This window comes from Egretta garzetta, unplaced genomic scaffold (assembly GCF_000687185.1).
Source record: "Egretta garzetta isolate BGI_Z169 unplaced genomic scaffold, ASM68718v1 scaffold692, whole genome shotgun sequence".
Taxonomy (NCBI): domain Eukaryota; kingdom Metazoa; phylum Chordata; class Aves; order Pelecaniformes; family Ardeidae; genus Egretta; species Egretta garzetta.
This window is the reverse complement of record NW_009258787.1, coordinates 293,618-312,919: the sequence shown is the minus strand read 5'-3', so window position 1 is coordinate 312,919 and position 19,302 is coordinate 293,618. Positions and strand designations below refer to the sequence as shown.

Genomic DNA, 19,302 nt, shown 5'->3' with positions numbered 1-19,302 from the left:
CGATGTGCAATATCATGACACCATCTTTAACAAAAAGGGGTGCAAGATCAAGCCACACCATCCCAGGAACGCTGCAGCGTACGGAGGTTTCTGCACGCAAGGGGGGGTTCATGTGATGCGCGTCAGCTGCTGATGGGTTGCTACATAGGGAAGGACACTGCACAACCACTGAGGAACCCAGACAGACAAAAACCCTTTGTTTTGTTTTTTTTTAAACACAGAAAAAAACAAGTCAAATGCCGGTGCTTTAAAGCAAAACACTAGAATGACTGCACTTACCACCTGGTAAAGGGTTAAAGAGCAGAAAGAGAGGTTCCAGGAGCAGAAGGAAGGGAAAAAAAAAAAAAAAGGAGGAGAAGGAGAAGAAGAAATTAATGTTACACATGCGGAAAAATAAAGAGAAGATTTTTCAAAGAAAAGCTCAGGCATTTCTACACCTGGTCAAAAGAAAGCTATTTATTTTTCAGAGGTTCCAGGAGCAGAAGGAAGGGAAAAAAAAAAAAAAAAGGAGGAGAAGGAGAAGAAGAAATTAATGTTACACATGCGGAAAAATAAAGAGAAGATTTTTCAAAGAAAAGCTCAGGCATTTCTACACCTGGTCAAAAGAAAGCTATTTATTTTTCTTTGCCTAGACAACACAGATCATTTCTTCCTACCAGGCCTCTCAGCCAGCTTGTCAATGAAAAACAGAAATGGTAAGGTTTTGGAGGCTTAGGGTGCTTTTTTGGTCTCTTCAATAATTTCTGTCTTCCCAGAGACTTATTTTGTTTTTTTTTTTAATTAAAAAGACTAGACAAAGTAAGATTATTTTGGAGTGAAGTTGCACGGTTTGCCTGCTGCCCCAACACTGCTTTTGCTCTTGCAGGAAATGCTTTGATGAAAATATTTCCTTGGCTCCAGCCGCCTTGGCTGAAGGATGAATGCTGCTTGAGCCCCCCCAGAAGCCGTCCCTGCCGCTGTCCCGCTGTGCGCAGAGACACTTGGCTGAGACATGCCACTGGTGGCCACGTGGGTGGGAGGGACCCAGTGGCCGGTGAAACGTTGGCCACAGCCCGCCTGCTCTCCAAAGGATGGGGTCGCAGCAGCTGTAACCAGCTTGGTGCAGGCCACCGAGCACATCTGGAAAGGACGCTCTTGCTGAGACCAGTAATTCCCTTCACTGACTGCTGTGTTCAGACTTGGCCACTGTCATGAAAGCAGTGTCTGTGCTCTAGTGATGGGGGGTCGCCCTGGTGGACTGTCCGGATGGTACCAGTGAAGCTAGTGGCCTTTGCATCTTTGCCATCATAGGTGGAGAGCACTCATGTACTGTCCTCTTCCCACCCCCTCAGAGAAAGGCTCCTCTCAGAGGTGATTATAAATGACTATGCAAAAAAAAAAAAGAGCTAGGTTATGGCCTACTGTCCCCTCATCCACAGGCTAATGAAGAGAAAATCAGGGCAAGTCTCTGCAGATGCACAACAAATTCCTACCAGCTGGAGGCAGAAGATGACACTGATGATGCAGCTTGGAAATCATGGGATTGTGGGGCAGAAAAAGGGTGTGTGGGTTTCACATGCATGGGCTGCTATAACCAGCCAGCTCCCCACGCTCCCTCCATCTTCACACAAGTTCTGGGGAGTCTGTGGTTCCAGGTCTGAGCTCTCAGAGGGGTGAGGACAGAAGGTACTTCAGTGACCCGAGGCTTGAGGAGCCCCTCTACCTCTGTAAAGGGGGCACAGCCCCCTGAGGCTCACAGCCATGCTCCGTGCCTGCACCGTAAGGCTGGAGAGCAGGGAGGAGACCTGGGTCGGTGGCACTTACAGGCCTGCACAGAACTGAGCAGGGCACGGGGTCTGGGCATACTCCTAGGCGGGGTCTCCAAGGGTGCAGAATGTCCCAGTGCTGTCCCCTGTGCCCAGACACTTCTCCCCTCTGCAGTTATTTTTCCTCCCACTCTGCTCACCTCTCTACACTCTGCTTGACCTTTTAGGAACGAATTCAACCAATGCTGCCTGGAAAAGCCTCTAAAAGGTGGAGAGAGATCTTAACCCCCTCCGCTGTTTTCCAACCGCGCCTTTGGGCACTGAGCTCTGCTCACCCTGCTATTCATCCAGAGGCATCTGTGCTAGGAAGCTCTCCAGCGGCTGTCTATGACCTCTTGGGGAAAAGGAACAGCTAGGACTGACTTTGTGTTTTGGGAAGGAAAGATCAAATCTGGACCTGTGTGAAACCACTGACTCCCTTGCAGTGGTTTCTGGGATGAGGGGAGCCTCAGGTGTCTGCATCACAAGAAACAGTGGCACAACTGGTGCTGCTGTTTGCCACGTCCAGAGAGGCTGGTGGTGAAGCTCCAAGAGAGCTCCTGGGACAGGGCTGGCGCATGCAGCAGGTCCTGGGAAGAAAGCTGCGTTGCCTGTGCCTGTGTGAGATCAGTGATGCAGCAGGAGATACGCCTTTGGCTTGAGTGTGGAAGACGGCTGTCCCCAGGTGGGGCCTGGCACCCAAAATTCCCCCTGGAGGTGGTCAGCGTACTCTCTGCCAACCTACCTCCATTTTCCAGCATCCCACCCTACACAAGGGGACAGACCTCTATACCGGGAAGGAAAAAAGGAAGGATGCATCTCTGGGTACTACTTACATGGCCGTGAAGGTCTGTGTTCAGCAGCATCAGGGCACAGGTGAGCGTGTGGATCCCATCTGAAAGACACAACGGTCAGATGGCTACGATTAATCCCCTTCCCATGCAGTTTTGATGTCTGCCGCCTCCTCCAGCCCCCCCATTGCAAAACCAAGGCTAATTTGCTATGTCTAGGGACCTTAAAGAGTACCCGTTTCTTTCAACTGCGCAAGGCAGTTTAAAAGATAATCCTCTGTTCCTTCAGATTTAACCTTTTCCTGAAACGTTTGTCAGGTAATTGGCTTTAAAGCAGTTTTATCAATAGGTTTCTAAAGACCAGACTTTGCTGAGCCTTCCTCCACATCCATTTTGTGCCAATGCCATTGCAGAATGGGGCAGAGACCCTGGCAGACAGAGCTCATTTCCCCGCCGTTGATCACCGTCACCTCCAGAGTTTGTCCCCAGGTCTTTAGCCATCATTCCCGGGCAGCCTGTAAGCTCCTGAGTTTGTTCAACAAATGTTATTACTGCAAACAAGCGCAGCATTTTTCGCTCTCTGACTTAATAAACTCAGATGCAGCTTTCCTTCCGTTTGAGGCAGCACAGCACCCTCTTCTGTACCACGTAGCCTGGTGGCTTGCTGTTAAAACCGTGCGGTGTCCTGAAGCTGTTCAAGGTCAAGAGACTCCACGCACCACCTCACAACGGTGAGGTGCAAACGGGCTCTGGCACACACTGGTCCTTGCAAGGACCCAGCAAAAGGGCTAGTGAGCACCAGGGAGAGGGCAGGGGCAGAGAGACTACAGCCTTGGTCTTTGCCCCTGCTCTGGGCACGGCTTGGTGTGCTCACATGGGTGGGCTGCTCCTCACATTAAGCCAGATGTAATGTGAGGCTCCTGGCTTATTTCTCTTGTGCTTGCTGCCCTGTGAATTGGTGCCCTAGGGTGAGGCTGTGCCTTAGTCCCCAGCCTGGCTGGGGAGGTGAGGGTGGTCTTTTCTCGCGGGGGCAGACGTGCAGCCATGGAGAGCCAGCTATGGCCTGTCCCCATCCTGCACAGCCAAGAAAAAAAGGCACCATTTGCGTGGAATAGTGACAAGCCCTGAGCACCCCATGCTCAGGGCCAAGCTCTGAACAAGCCAGGTAAAGGCAGCCAAACACACAAGCCCAGGACGAAGGCAACTGAGCACATGAGCTTCTCCCTTTCCTGGAAGAAGCATGGTCTCTGAGGAAGGAAGGGTTTCTCATGGGGACATCACGTATTTCTCTACGAGAGCTGACAGTCCTGGGGACACCATGTGATGGACAGCCCCCTTCAAGACAGAATCAGTTCCTAAGAAAGATGCTTCCTTCACTTTCACAAGAAGCAGGTTTGGGCTTAGGACAACATGCCTTCCCAGTCTTTTGGAGCCTCTGTGGGAGGTTCTGGGCTGACACCTTCACTTGGCTTTACTCTATCACTTTGATCAGGTAAACCATGTCCCACATGGCCCCAAGGTAGAGCTGGTGTCCCAAAACCTGCTGTTCTCTTGCTGTTGCTTGGCTCAGTTGTATTCACTTTTTCTCTCTGCTCACACAGTGTCACAACACAACCGTATAGTGCTTCCATGCCTGGGCTTCATCACTACAGAAAAGCACTAATAACATGTCCAAGACACCACTCTCTTGGAGAAAAAACCAGCCACCCCACTCAGTGGTCAGAGGTCCTGCCACCCTCGTCTGCAGCATCCCATCATACAGGCTGAAGTGACCCTTGGTGCTGCAACAGCCATGTCTCCATCAGTGGAGGAGTTCCCGAATCAGCACGTAGCAGTGCCCTGAAATGTCTTAGAGGGCTTTAAGACCTTCTCAGCTACCTGATTATCTCCAGACAAAACAGCCTTGACTCTGTCATGCCTCTATGCCAATAGACCATTGCAGCCAGAGGTGTTTCTTTAGAAATCTAGATAATACACAGTGGCTCAGATTTCATCTTGGTGGAACATCCTTTGCAAGTTTAGGCTGGATGCAACAAGAACAAACTGCTTCCTGAATCATAGAAGCCCAGAATCCCAGGCTGGAAGGGACCTCAAGGACCATCTGGTCCAACCTTTCTGGGCAAGAGCCCAGTCCAGACAAGATGGCTCAGCACCATGTCCAGCTGAGGCTTGAACATGTCCAATGTGGTGGAGTCAACCCCTCCCCTGGGCAGATTATTCCAAGGGTTGACTGTTCTCAAGGGGAAACATTTCCCTCTCCTGTCCAATCGACATCTCCCCCAGAGCAACTTGTCATAGGCGTGAGAGGGGCTTCCCAGCCCTTAGATCACCTTGGTGGCCCTGCTCTGGACCCCTCCAGCCTGCCCACAGCTTTTCTGGGACCAGAACTGGGCACAGGATTCCAGGTGGGGCCTGGCCAGCGCTGAGCAGAGTGGGAAAGAGATTGCAATAGCTGTCTCAAATCACCATGCATCTAGTGCACACTTTTGCTTTATTGGGATACCACTGGTAAGAGGTCATTCTGTTCTGATAGTAGCTTGTGTCCCGTTAGCTTGGCAGAGGGACTGGAGGGTTCAAGTGACACTAAGCACTGCTACTCTTTGGGAAGCTTGCAAGACAGAGACGAGCAGGAGCTCTCGGACACAAGTGGCATCTTGTGTGCTGAGGGGGTGGAGGAGGGAGAGCTGGAGCTGCTGGCCAGCCTGCAGCCTGATTTCCACCCACGGGGGCATTTCTAGATGCCCGTCAGCAGCTGTGTGGAGGCATTCATGTAAGTGTGGACGTGGACGTGCTCACGTCTGGATGTGTGCGTGTGTGCACATGTGTCCCAGGAATGACCTTTCCTGTTTAAAAATGTGAGAAGAATCTCTATCTACTTAAAAGAAATAATGGGCAGGGGCTGAAAGTAGCTAACAAAATCTGCATCTCCAGTGAGCCCAGAATTTTACCCAGCTGTGCTTTCTCCTGCTGCAATTGTAGATGCAAGGAACACAACTCATGTGCATGGCAAGGCAATAGCATTCCTCAATCTGCATGGAAATGCCTTATTCCATTCAATGGACAAGGTCTTGGGCTGAGCTAGCACCAGCCACTCATTTGCCCACTGCCAGCAACCACTTTGCAAGCTGTGACTGCAGCAATTTGCACCCCTGAGAACCACTCACCACCTCCCCTGGTGCATGGCCACAGATCCAGGCTACAGCTGAGGAGCTTGTCTTCAGCACAGCTCATACACTCCCTGGGAGCGCACGGAGAGACCCTCTGATCCCAAGGGGACTCATCTGGCTTTCTCAGGGTGGGGCTGTACAGCACCCAGTGTCCCCAGTCCCTGCAGGGCAGGGATAATCAGCAGGGCAGGATCCCAGAGAAAGGGAGAAGCTGCAGCCTTGCCTGCCCAGCGGGTGCTGTTCAGACCCAGCTGAGGATGGTCAGTTTTACACTCGGGCTCTGTGACACCGTGAGTGTGCAATGGGCGCCAGAGACAGGGAAAGAAAGCGGTACCTTCAGACGTGCTCTCCTCTGGGTTGCACTGGCAGTATCGCCGGGAGAAATGAATCAGCACCCGTTCCCGCTCCTGCGTCTCTCCCATCAGTGGGAACGCTTTTAAAAATGTCCTGCAAAGAGAAAGTGATACTTAAAGATGTTGTGGATGGATCTGCTGGGCAGCATCACGCTAAGGAGGGAGACGGAAGGGGTCCTCAGAGCAGCTAGGAAGGCCTCTGTCCTCCCCCCAGCCTGCGCACCCCGCAGGTGCCGTGCACAAGGCACGGAGCCAGCTCTGAGCTGTGCAGGGAACGACGCCGTCAGCTGAGATCTGACCCACCTCTGGCTCAACGGCATGCGAGGATGGGCTGTCTGTCCCCAGGGAAGAAGTTGCTCCCACTTGCTCTGGTTTCGTATGGGATGGGGTTCCTGGGAAAGCTGCTCTCCACCACGGGAAGCAGGTTGTGCCCCTTCTGTCAAAGACCACTTTTGGTGGCCATAGCTTGTGCCAAAGGTGACATCAAAGCAAAGATTAAATGACAACCTAGAGCTCCCCCCAGTCCCTGCTCCTATTGCACGGACAGCCTCCGTGGCGCCGGGAAGCCCGGAGGAGAAACCCACCGCGCTGCTCCGCTCTGTCCAGCCCAGGCCCTACGCGGGAGTTGCCAGAGACCAGCTCACCTGAGTGCTTTGTCAAGGGTCAGGCCAGTGAAGTCAAAGAAGCTGAGATACTCCTCTGCTACCAACTTGCTAAATTCGTTACTGTAATTAAAGAGGGAGTAGTCAGCCCTTTCATCAGGGAAGAAGACGCTGTCTACAAGAGGAACAGCAGGCTGCTGCCTCCTGGCCAGCCCAAACTCCCAGCGAGACACTGCGGACGTGATCCCAGACCCAGGGGGACTTTCTCCTGGCTTGAAATGCTGATGAAAGACCTCCAAAGGGCCCCAACGTGCCCACAGCCTCATGCTGTGGCTGCCAGCCCTAGGCGCCTTAGGGTGAGAGATGCGGTTCCCCAGTGCCCCCTCTGCTGTGCTGCTGGCCAGGCAGAGCCTCCTCCCAAACCAGGGGGGAGGAGGGGGCCATGAGGATCTCCTGTCCTCATTGGGCACCTTCTCTCTTACCTACTCCTCTCCCATCGCTGGATGTCTCCCCTCCTCCTACTGCAGTATCCCTGCTCTCGGCTCTGCGTTGGCTCCCACCCCACCCTCTCACCACAGCACCTTGCTCACGTGCCGGATGGATGTCCCTGGGAACTGCAGCAGGAGAGCTCAGTGGAGCTTCTGGCCCTGCTCATCACTGAGTGCTTCTCCAGAAACCACTCCCCTACCACCTTTTGGAAGGATGCTTGGAGATGTGTTGCCTACAGAATGGGTGCTGTTGATTTCTTCTGCCTACACAACTCAGGTAGCAGAAGTGCAAGAATAACCAACGAACGCTGGCAAGGAATGGGAGATGATCTCAGTATGCTCAGCCTTTGCCACGTACAATTCCTTCTCCCCACAAAATGAAAAGCATGTTGCTAAGCGCTGCACATCCAGTTTCACCCTGGAACATGTTACAGGCAGAAGTCATCACTTTTCCTACGGTATTGTTTCATCTTCTGCTGTGAGGTGGATGCTGCAAAGCCTCTGGCACGGGTGGTGTTCGGAAGCACGACGCAGCGGGATCAGGCGGGGCAGCGTGACGGCTCCAGGGGAGAGGTCTCAGCTGAGTTTCAAGAGGCAGGACATAGGTATGGGTGCTGGAGTTTGTGCAGGAGACTGTTTCAAAGTGGTGTGAAGCCACAAGGCCTCACGCTCATAAAACAATCTCACTGTTTGGAATTGTTAGCTCTGGGAAAGAACATGGCCTCATGGTCCCCCAGGTTAGTCTGTGTGAATCAGTGCCACAACACGCAGATTCCTGCCAGCTTCCCAGGGAGACTTCTCCACTTGTCCTGCAACTTCACAGCAAGGTGATACGAGATGCAGAAGATGACCGCACGTTTGGGAAAGGAGATGTCACCACATTTTCACCCCTGTGCTAAAAAACAAGCAGAACCAAGCCAGCCCCAGGCCTCCTCCAGGATCCTCTTGGCTCTAAGTCTGCAGAAGACCCCATGCGATGGCTGTGCCGGTGCTGGGAACTAGGCAGCGCTCTCCCTTCCACAGGCCAGGTCCCACCTCACACATGCAGTTGCAGTCTCCCAGAAGAAAAGGTGTCATCCCTTCTCTTTGGACACCTACTTACCAGGTGTCCTGGGAACCTGCTCGGCGCTCTGGGCGCTGGGCACACAGCAACAACTGCCACGTGCTGCAGCACCGCAGCCATCGGAGAATGGTGGCGGACTCCCAACGCTTAACTCCAGCTGGGCTTGAGGGACGGGCCGTGCCCAAGGCTCCCTAGAGCCAAAAGACTCGGCATATCTATAGCCCAGTACAGACCTTGGGCAGGCTGCATTGCTCTTGAGATATCTCCATGGCCAACACTGGGAGCTACACCCTGATTTACGCTCCCAACTCTATCTACAGTCGGGCAGGATGGAGGTGGGTGGGAGCTCCCCTTCTGCCCACTTTCCCATCGGGGCCGCCTGGGAAGGTAGGCAGTCCTTGCTGCCTGTCCTTCAGCTTACTGGGTCTTGCTGAAGGCCAGGGGTCCATAGGGAATTTGTGACCCCCAGGAAAAGCAGTCTGTGCCAGCTGCTGTGGTGCCACCGGTCCCCAGCCCAGTCCCCATCAAGCCTTCCCCTGTGCCTCTCGGCTCCTCTCTGCTTGGAAGAGCTCCAGGCAGGGACTGCCAGCTCTGCCGAGGGAACCAGGCAGCGTTGCGGAACACCTGAAGGCAGACAGCTCCCATGTCTAGCCAGGGGCTCAGTGACATTGATGGGACCCCTCTCCCTGAGCTCCAGAGCTAGTTAACATGCCCCAGGCATGCCAGGGACACCGAGCTCCAATGCCGGCCAGGGCAAGACCATGGCCTGCACTAAGGTGGGCTTAGGTGCTCGCCCTGGTTTCCTCATCCAAGAAATGGCCTCCTCTGTGCCTGTCCCAGCCCCTCCTGCAGGAAGGGGTGACGCTTCCACCACGCAGCTCTGACACCAGAGACACCCCCACAAGAACAGCAAGGCGTTTCCCAAGGGGACATGTACACACCCTTGCAGACCTCCTCTCACCTTCACACCCCAGCTTGACGCTGCCTCCCTCTGCCTGGCCCGGGAAGGTCCAGGCACCCCAAGTGCTTACTGAGACCCGTCTGGGTCACCAGCCCCCCGGGGTAACACGGGAGCCTTTTCTCCCCGCTTCACTCCCTGTGGCTGGAAGTGTACAGATGTGTGCTGCCTTACAGCCTGAATCACACTCTCCTACAGAGATAAGCACATGTTGTCCAGGATCCTTCTTGTGCCCCAGTCACCTAGGTCAAAAAAAGATTGTCCATAAGAAGCTTGGCTAAGTAAAACCCACCGCGTCTCCAGGGGAGGGAAATATGCTGTGTGCCCATGCCACACTGCCCACGGGACTCCGGCAGAGCCCCAGTCCTCAGTGCACTGCGATGCTGAAACGGTGCTCGGCTGCCCGCCTGGTCTTGTGAGCACAGCGCTCTCTCAGCTTCCCACATGCAAGGGAGTGCCTGGCACTGCCATCTTCATGGTCTGGCAGCTGAGACTGTTCAACCTCCATCCAGCAAGAGACCTGTGACCATGGGTGGTGATGAAGCGGAGACGACACCACAGACAAATCCAGGGACAAGGCTCTTCCATGGAGAGTTCAGTTGCCAAAACACGCGCTCTTCAGAGAGATGAAGGTAACTTCTGGATTTGAGGTTAACTTCACAGAATTGTGTCAGCTGGAAAGGAACTATTTGGAGATACCCAACCTCCACGTCCTTGTTCATCAAGCCTTTTCTACTTGTTTGACAATGATGAATGAGTTTGGGTTTGCTTTGGGGTTTGGTTTTTTTTTTGAGAAAATTGCCAATGTTCACAAAGAAAAAAAAAAAAAAAAGAGTTTAAAATCAGTTAAAAATTTTTAAAATGAGATTTTACTTTTTGAACAACCCTCCTAGCAGGTCCACCTCCTACATGGAGCTGGCCTGAAAGCATCACTGAAACTTACCCTGCTCCCAACACTGCAGGTCGGGCTTACGTTGTCTTAAGTGAGCAAGACCAACTTAAAACACACCAATCCTCATCCTTCTTCCTTCCCTGCTCTGCAAATCCACCTGCCTGGTCCAAGAGCCTGCAGCTCTATCTCATTCTTGTGCTGCGAAATGATTCGAAGGACAAAAACCCAGCTGACCAAACCAAAAGTTTTCTTTTAAAGGCTGTGTCACTTCCCAAATGTGGGTCACCAAACAGCTTTCCAAGGTGTGAGGACTGCAGGTGCGAGTGAGGACTGCAGGAACTAGCAAAGGGGCACACTCAGATGCACCCCCAGTGACCAATCACCTGAAACTTCCCCCACGTGGTGAGCTGGCACGGCAAATTTGCAAGCAAGGAGAAGGATGCAGGACCTGGGGCAGCAGCAACCAGCAATGCACCTGCTGCAAGGACCACAGCAAAAGAGAAGAACAAGGATGCTGCCCAGTGACACCAAAAGACTCTCTAGGAGATCATTCATGGGCTCCATCTGTCCCAGGACTAAGCTGGGAGTCACACATGATCCTTGGTACTGAAAGCTTGGGTATTTGCTGAAGGACGGTTGTGTCCTGCTGATCCAGACAGGAGTGAAACATTTCAAGGACATAAAAAACCCCCCAGCAACACAGGTTATATCTGATCCAGGAGAAGGATGGTGGGGATTGGTGTTCTCACACCCACTGGCATCCTAAAATAATCTGTTACTGCTACACTCCTTGCTGTTACTCTGTCTCTTAGAAATCTCTGTAACTCTCTCACTCCTGAATAAACACTTTTTATTTCCCGTCTGCCTTACCCGGGCAAGTCTACCAGATGAGGTGCTTGGACCTCCGGTGTGTACCTGGCTCTCCATCAAACCCTTCATGTGATCTCTACAAACTGGGTCTGGAGGCACTGCAGCAAGAAGATTTTGGGGTGCAGACATTAAAAACCTGGGGACTGGCAGGGAGCCCAGTGGAGATCCAGGTCTGGATCCCAAACCCTTCAGCCTGGGGATTGCTTTAGGAGAGGTCTTGTTGGGCCCCTACCAAACACAGGGAGCCCTTGGTTCTGGTGGGCAGCAGCCTGGGGCAGTTAATGCCCAACACACACAAGCAACTTGTAGGATTCAGATTGCAAGGGCATACAGCCTTCCGGTGTATCAGCCACTCCTCCCAGTTTTGTGTCATCAGCGAACTTGCTGAGGGTACACTCTATCCCCTCGTCCAGGTCATTGATGAACAAGTTGAACAAGACCGGGCCGAGTACCGAGCCCTGGGGAACTCCGCTAGCTACCGGCCTCCAACTGGACTCTGCCCCGCCGATCAGAACTCTCTGGGCCCTGTCATTCAGCCAGTTCCAAATCCACCTCACTGTCCACTCATCCAACCCATACTTCGTGAGCTTCCTTATGAGGATGCTGCCCAGTGACACCAAAAGACTCTCTAGGAGATCATTCATGGGCTCCATCTGTCCCAGGACTAAGCTGGGAGTCACACATGATCCTTGGTACTGAAAGCTTGGGTATTTGCTGAAGGACGGTTGTGTCCTGCTGATCCAGACAGGAGTGAAACATTTCAAGGACATAAAAAACCCCCCAGCAACACAGGTTATATCTGATCCAGGAGAAGGATGGTGGGGATTGGTGTTCTCACACCTACTGGCATCCTAAAATAATCTGTTACTGCTATACTCCTTGCTGTTACTCTGTCTCTTAGAAATCTCTGTAACTCTCTCACTCCTGAATAAACACTTTTTATTTCCCGTCTGCCTTACCCGGGCAAGTCTACCAGATGAGGTGCTTGGACCTCCGGTGTGTACCTGGCTCTCCATCAAACCCTTCATGTGATCTCTACAAACTGGGTCTGGAGGCACTGCAGCAAGAAGATTTTGGGGTGCAGACATTAAAAACCTGGGGACTGGCAGGGAGCCCAGTGGAGATCCAGGTCTGGATCCCAAACCCTTCAGCCTGGGGATTGCTTTAGGAGAGGTCTTGTTGGGCCCCTACCAAACACAGGGAGCCCTTGGTTCTGGTGGGCAGCAGCCTGGGGCAGTTAATGCCCAACACACACAAGCAACTTGTAGGATTCAGATTGCAAGGGCATTGGACTTGGACCAGCCTCAACTGGAAGGATCTTCAACAGCAAGCCCTTCTAACAGCAGGCTTGTCCCTTCCTGCCTTGTCCTGTCCTCCCAGCACAACCAGTGCTCCCCCAGGCCCTCCCCACCATGGCTGTGTTCCTGCTGGCCATGCTCAATGCTGCCATCTCAGTCAACCCCCTCAAAGGGTTGCCTGCAACCCACAGACCCGCTTACTTTTTCCCGAGCTGGCGTGCCACATCGCAGCGCTTGAAGCCTTCAAGGTTGTAGAGGCGCTTGGCCAGCCTCTTGGCAGCCTGGCTTTCTGCCCTGCAGCCATTCGCCAAGGTGTCCGTGCTGCCCTGGTCAAGCTGCTCTGTGCTGCCCATGTCCGAGTCGGAGTCTGACAGTGCATCTTTCAAGCTGGCATCGCTACGCAGAAACAAGAAACAATTCACTGAGCAGCAACGTGACTTGGTGAGACCCACAGCAGATGCCGCTTTCTGATTTCTTCTTGTCCCAACCAAAAAGTGTGAAACAACACCACCACCATGCTTGTGAATCGGACATTGGACAAGCCCCCTTTCATTTCAGGTCAAATGAAATAGTACAGCTGAATTTCAAATTTGTAGAAAAAGACTGGAAAGAAGGTGACTTCTCCCTGAGAAATAAGGACGTATCTCTTCAAAGTAAGCAGCCTCAACGGCTTGTTAAGCTTCCTCTCTCTCCACTGACGTGGAAAGGGATACCAAGCTCTTTCAGAGCTGTGGACATTCAGGAAATCCTAGGGATAGAAGCTATGCTTTTCAGTTCTGATTATTTGCTGAGGATGAGAAACCACACTCGCACAAATCATGCCAGGGGGACTGATGGCAGACCTGCTGCTGCTGGTGGGCTTCTCTGCTCCCAGCCGCTGGCTGGTGGCATCATGGCCAGCTGATCCTACAGACTGAGCAGCCCCACTGGCACCACGCAGGTGGGGCTGTGGCTCCTTATTTTCTTGCCCAAGGTGAGTTACAGCATTATGGCACATATTAGCACATTTTGGGGCATTGTGACTCATGGAAGGCCTGGCTGGACATATGGCCTTGCTCCAGCTCTCCCATGATCTGGTTGCTCATCCCCTGGCTTCCTCAGGCAAGGAACTTCCCAGCAGATGAGCTGCTGCCTCCTGGGGAAGAACCTTTGGGGAGGCCTCTACAGGGGCACCCAAGTGAAACCTTGAGGTTTCCCTGCACTTCAGAGCACACTTGGGGGTGTGCCCGACTGCCCCCACCCCACAAAGGGTGCTATCTGCTATTGCAGGTGTCAGGCAGATGAGCAGTGGTCTGCCCAGAGGAGCCCTGGCTTTGCCTGCTGTAAGGACAGATGGGATCTGTGAGCAGCCAGACGAATGGTGGTGCCCTCCAGAGCAAATGTGAACCCAAAGTGATGAGCCTCGGCTTTTCTTGGGCTCACAGGGCTCCTACCTGTAGCTCACCTGCAGTTTGGGGTCCTGGATTTGAGAACAGGGAGGACTCAGGCAGAGGCCCACTGGGGACTGGCTGATTTAATGCCATGAGACTTTGGCCCACAGCTGCAGTCCTAACCGATGGGTAGGGAAGTTTTTCCTGATGGTGTTTGGCCTCTCTGCTGTGACAGCACACGAGAGGAAGAGCAAGTGGAAAAAAAGCAGCTCCATCTCTATCATGTTCTCTGAGCCTTGCTCCTGGACTGGGTCCCCATGAGACAAGGATCCCTTTGCCCAATGAATTTCCAGCCTTACCTGATGGAGTTAATGATCTTGGTGGCATCTTCCTCCGACCCTTCCACATGGAACCCATTTGGGATACTCTTCAAGGACAACCGGCTCAGCACGTTCTCCGACCTGCTGCTGGTAATTGAGTGCCTGAGAGGGCTCCCAAAATCCCCCTCCACCAGCTTTGCTGCTGCCTGCTCTTGCTTATCAGCAGCCATGTGGTGAAGGGCTTCTCTCTGCTGGGCTACCAGTTTCTGTTCCAAGAGCTCTGGGCTTTCCTTGGCCCTTTGCTGGATCAATGGGGTGAGTGGGGCCTCAAAGCTGACACAGCTGTCTGTCTCATCTGTGAGAGAGAGGACGTCCAAAGAGTCCAAGCTGCTGTAGTATGTGCCCTTCATAAGGTCAGACTCAACGATCTTCTCAAAGGTCGAGCTGAACCCATCCCTGATGTCTTTGAATTGAAAATGTTCCTTGTCGTCCTCACTGCAGCTCAGTTTGGCATCTCCAGAAGCAAACCTGGACCAAAAAGGGAAATGTAGAAAATACTGTCAAGGTAATTGCTTGCACTGTTCCACTTGGAGCTAGGAGGCAAGAGAAGAGGCAAGAATGGATGCTGTGATTATAGGCCCTCGGGACCCTTCTGTGGTATAACCTGCCTGGTTCCCAGTTTTATTACCACCTTCTAGAGCTGAAAAAGGCAGAGTTTTATGATGAGCGATCCCAGGGGCCCAGCCAACCCTTAATTTGGTCATGCCCCAGTAAAAAAGCCAGACCTCTGGACCGGAGATGTTTGCCTCTGACACCTACTACTGGATCCACTGCCAGGATGGAATCAATCTGCAGGTTATCTCTCCCTTCGGGTGCTCCAATTATGGCTACTTCAAAAGCACGAAAATCCTTGAGATCGAGGCCATTTAATCTAACTTTGGATGTCAGCAGCAAATGTCCTTGATCCCTTTTATAGTGGAGAAAAAGCAGCAGCTTTTAGGGAGCAATTCATATGCTGTAACATAAGCATTTTTTTCATAGATGAAGCACCCTAGAAGTGCAAGGCAGTCTACAAACAGTTTTCTCTCCCCTGAGGGGGATGGAAAAGGTGAAGGACACAGGTCCAGGCAGGGGAGGCTCCGTGCACCTTTATAGCTAGCCTGTGGGATTCGGGCACAGCACCGCAGGCATGACAGGAGACTGGAAATGCATCAGCCTACAAGCCTAGCTTCCAGGTAAGCACGGGTGGCTCAGCAATCCCAGCTCTGTTTGGCTTTCAGTGCAGGGGCATTCATTCTAGCGTACATCTCAATACGAACCCACACTGGGAGAATTCATCCGAGTCAAATCCAGCAACACCCGCTGTGCTGGGAGCCCTGGGGAGCTGGGAGGGCTCAGTCCCTCCTGGAACAGAGCAGGTTCCATGGACCTGCCTAAAATACCCCGGGTTTCTTGGGTGGAGCCTGCCCCCCTGCTTCCAGTGGACGCTGCTGTCCTTTGCTTTGTCAGAACCAGGCACTTCACGCCGTGATGCAGGTGAAAATGAGGGGAATGCTGAGCTGCTTTTCCTTCACCTGCACGAGTTAACCTCCTTCCCAGCAGCACGTGTGGTGCTGTGGTTTGATCTGTGCTAGAGCAGCGTTGATGATGCACCAGTGCTTTATCTGCTGCTGAGCAGGCCTGCGCGGCGTCAAGGCTTGCTCTGTTTGTCGCTCCCCAGCAAGTAGGCGGGGGGGTAGGCAAGAGGCTGGGAGGGGACACAGCTGGGACAGCTGACCTGAATTGGCCAAAGGGATATTCCATACCACATGACGTCATGCTCACCACAAAAAAAAAAAAAAAAAAAAAGGGGGTTTGGTCTTTCAAGGTAGCCATTGCTCAGCTCCTGCCTGGGCATGGGTGTGCTGCTGGGAGGTGGTGGGTGATTCCTTTTGCATCACTTGGTGGGGATTTTTTCTCTTTCCTTGACTTCTTAAACTGCTTTTATCTCAACCCACAAGCCTTCTTGCTTTTGCTCTCCTGACCCTCTCCCCATCCTGCAGGGGAAGGTGATGAGCAAGTGCAAGAATAGGAGCTGAGCTGCGGGTTGAAGTTAACCCACTGCACCTCCTCGCTATGGCTGTCTCAGCGTGGAAACCCGGTGTCAGCGTCACGGCTGTGCCCAGCGCCTCTCCTAAGGAGCTTGGCCTCACTTTGCTGCAGACTGCGCTTCCGTGAGATGAATTCCGGGGGTGCATCGGGGTGAGAAAGTTCCTCGTGCCAGATAAGGAGTTGCTGTACCTGTGCACGCCCAAATCCAGCTACTGTTAGTCATGGTTCCTCCTGGGTGCCAGCGACAGCCACCCCCAGCCTTGCAGAATGGCGCCTGGCCCAGGAGAGATTGGAAATGGACCTTGGGAGGTAGAGGCTCTAGCACAGAGGCAGCAAAGCACATGTGAGCCTGACATGGCAGAGCCATGAGAGTGGAGTCCAGCCACTGCCCAAAGCACTTCACAAAACATCTCACTCTTTCTAGATGAGGAAACTGAGGCACACCCCACAATTCCTCCATGGAATTGCTTACAGCAAAAGTGAGGAGAGGTAGAGAGATACAGCCTTGTACCCCACCTCCACCAGCAGAGAACAGGGAAAGCAAAGCGACCATGCCCTGACAGCCCCCACCCCCAGCCACACATTTCCAGCTCCCAGCTATCTGCTGCTCACAGATGCCCCGATCCAGAGACATTCAGCCCATTTTGTCCAACAGACGCCAGCTCCCTGGTTTCATGGAGGAGGTGGACCCCCGAACATCACTGCCATGCCTGGGCAGAGGCTCAGTGGAGCCCCAAAGCCCCCGCTGCTGGTACCATCACAGGGTTTGGGGTGCAAACTTCCTTTTGTCAAGGCAGGAGGGATTTGCCTGTATTCCCACTGCACAGCTCAGCAGGTAGCGAGGAAGGAAGGCTGCCTCTTGAGCATGGAGCAGGTTAACAAGGCCCCGAATTTCCTGGCCTAGATATACCAATGTAGTGCCATCCACTCCTGGAAACCCTAGCCCTTCAAAATGCCTCAGGCAGGGTGGAAGGTGGCTGGCCTTTTCAGGACGCAGTGGCCCTAAGGGGTAGGGAATGTACACCTTGCCACCGCTGATAACACACCATCTGGGGACCAGCATTACCAGTTTGGTGGAGCAGCCGGTTCCCATGGGCAGCACAGGACAGACCAAGCCTGAGCAGTGATGCTCACATGGACTGGTTGTCCTCCAACACCCTCATCAGCACGGGCAGCAAGAACTCAGCATTTACACGAGCACTAATTCCCGGCGGTAAAACGGGATCTGGCATCCCTGCACACAGGGAAGGCCTGGAGGTTATCACCCTAGCTTGCTGCAGCCACTGCGTTTAAAGACCCAGGCCTCCAGGATAGGATATTCTCTGCCAACATCCTCACCCCAAGAATCCACAACAACCAAAGACAGTCATAGCACGAGAGGGGACACAGCGGACAATTAAGAGAAAACCGGTGTTAAGGGAGAGAAGAAGAGGGAAGACTGCAAGGACAGAGGTGCATGTAGCCCCAGTGGGAGAGAGGAGCGGGCACAATGCAGCTACCAGACTTCTTGTCCCCCATCTCCACAAGAAGAGTGCACTTGGGGAAGGATTTGAACAAAGGTAGATTTTTCTGCTCCTAACATGCCAGGGCAAGAGCCGCTGGAGAGGAGAGGAGAAATCAGGCTTCTCATTTCTCAGTGTCCCAAGAGTCTGAGGAAGCCAAGTGGGTCAGGGTCCCATGAAGTGGCAATGCCACGCTATCTTCCCTTCTCCATGATGCTGGATGCCAGGCTAGCGGGCTGGTGAGCTGTGGCAGGAACAGGGGATCCCAGAGCACCAGGGAGTGGGACAGACCCCCCTGAAGGACTGTGCAAGGAGGAAAACAACCATGCGTGGCTTATGATACGTTCATGAGACCTGTCGGGCCCTAACAAATGAGTTTTTGCACCCTTTGAAAGTCGCCTCTGATGTCTGAGCCATCAGAGATGCTGTTTTCAAACCTAGCTCTGCAGCCCCATGGGTAAAAGCTTACATGACCCCCATAATCCCTTGATTCCAGGAGCTCAGGGTTTAAGAAAACTCTCACTCAGTTCATCAGAGCTGGCCATGCAGCAAACCAGACATCAGCAGAAACGAGGCGGATAGCAGCAGCTCCACAGACTGCCTGCTGCCACCCCGAGGCACCCTAAGGAATGCTTGCCTTTACTAATCCACCCATCCCTGCAGGGGGAATTGCAGTGCCTGGCCATGACTTTGTGTACCAAAAAGATCCCCCCCTTCCCCAAAGCAGGAGGAACTTTAAAAACTTCAACCCCTTGTGTCAGGAAGGACTTCACAGCCTTCACTGCACCTGGTGATGGGAATTATGGGCCTGCCTTGGCAGCTTGTCCCATTGACAAACCTCTTGCAACAGCCCCCATCCCCAGTGAACTTCCACGTCCCCTCCCCTATAGAGGGTCCGTGTCCTCCCCACACCAAGAAAAAACCCTGGGCCTCTGTGGTTTCCCCAAGTCCTCCAAGAGAGCCATCACACCACCCCTTGGCCTGCATTGCTTCGCTCCCATCACCAGCACATCTTTGTGCAGGAGCACCCATGCAGGAGGACATGCCCCGGCCCATCTCTGTGAGGTTTGGTGCACAGCACATGCTTCCAGGGGTGCTGTGCACTGCCACTGTGCTGGTAGGTATTCTCCTGGCTGCTCCTGGACACCAAGCCCATCAGAGCCATCAAGCCCTGCACTTCCTGGATATTACTCAGCAGTGAAGGCTGTAAAGGAGGGCAAAGAGACTTTCTACAGCTTGCTCCAGCCCAGAGCACAGTCTGCATCTCATCCAAGCTACCAGGTGCTTCCAGGGGTGCTGTGCACTGCCACTGTGCTGGTAGGTATTCTCCTGGCTGCTCCTGGACACCAAGCCCATCAGAGCCATCAAGCCCTGCACTTCCTGGATATTACTCAGCAGTGAAGGCTGTAAAGGAGGGCAAAGAGACTTTCTACAGCTTGCTCCAGCCCAGAGCACGGTCTGCATCTCATCCAAGCTACCAGCCTAAGGTGGGAGACTGCGAAAGACCTGGCTTGTGTGAATGAACCTGGCATAGGCTCTCCGCAGAGAAGTGTCGCGTGCTTATTACACAGCGGGGAAGGCAATTGCTTTACTTAAATAAGGAGCCGTATATTTATTTGCATTGTAATCACGAGGCTTTGTAAGCGTGCTGAAGTAGCGCCGTACCTAATTGCCTGCGCTGCCTTCCCCAGTCGTCTCCGAAATGCTCTTTTATTGCTCACGGCAAGGCATGCACAGCAATGCACTTGGTTAT

The 19,302-nt window shown here is 53.1% G+C and overlaps 1 protein-coding gene across 1 annotated transcript in view; it reads right to left on the bottom strand.

The window, feature by feature from the left end:
- The window catches only part of PSD2 (pleckstrin and Sec7 domain containing 2), a 47,492-nt gene that overhangs the window by 24,219 nt on the left and 3,971 nt on the right, over nt 1–19,302 (bottom strand). Inside the window, exons 3-8 of the mRNA XM_035889213.1 lie at nt 13,996–14,484; nt 12,468–12,662; nt 6,740–6,820; nt 6,077–6,189; nt 2,621–2,679; nt 280–282 (exon numbers count right to left, since the gene is read on the bottom strand). Coding sequence (XP_035745106.1) covers nt 280–282; nt 2,621–2,679; nt 6,077–6,189; nt 6,740–6,820; nt 12,468–12,662; nt 13,996–14,484 — 940 coding nt within the window. The remainder of the gene's footprint in view (nt 1–279; nt 283–2,620; nt 2,680–6,076; nt 6,190–6,739; nt 6,821–12,467; nt 12,663–13,995; nt 14,485–19,302) is intronic.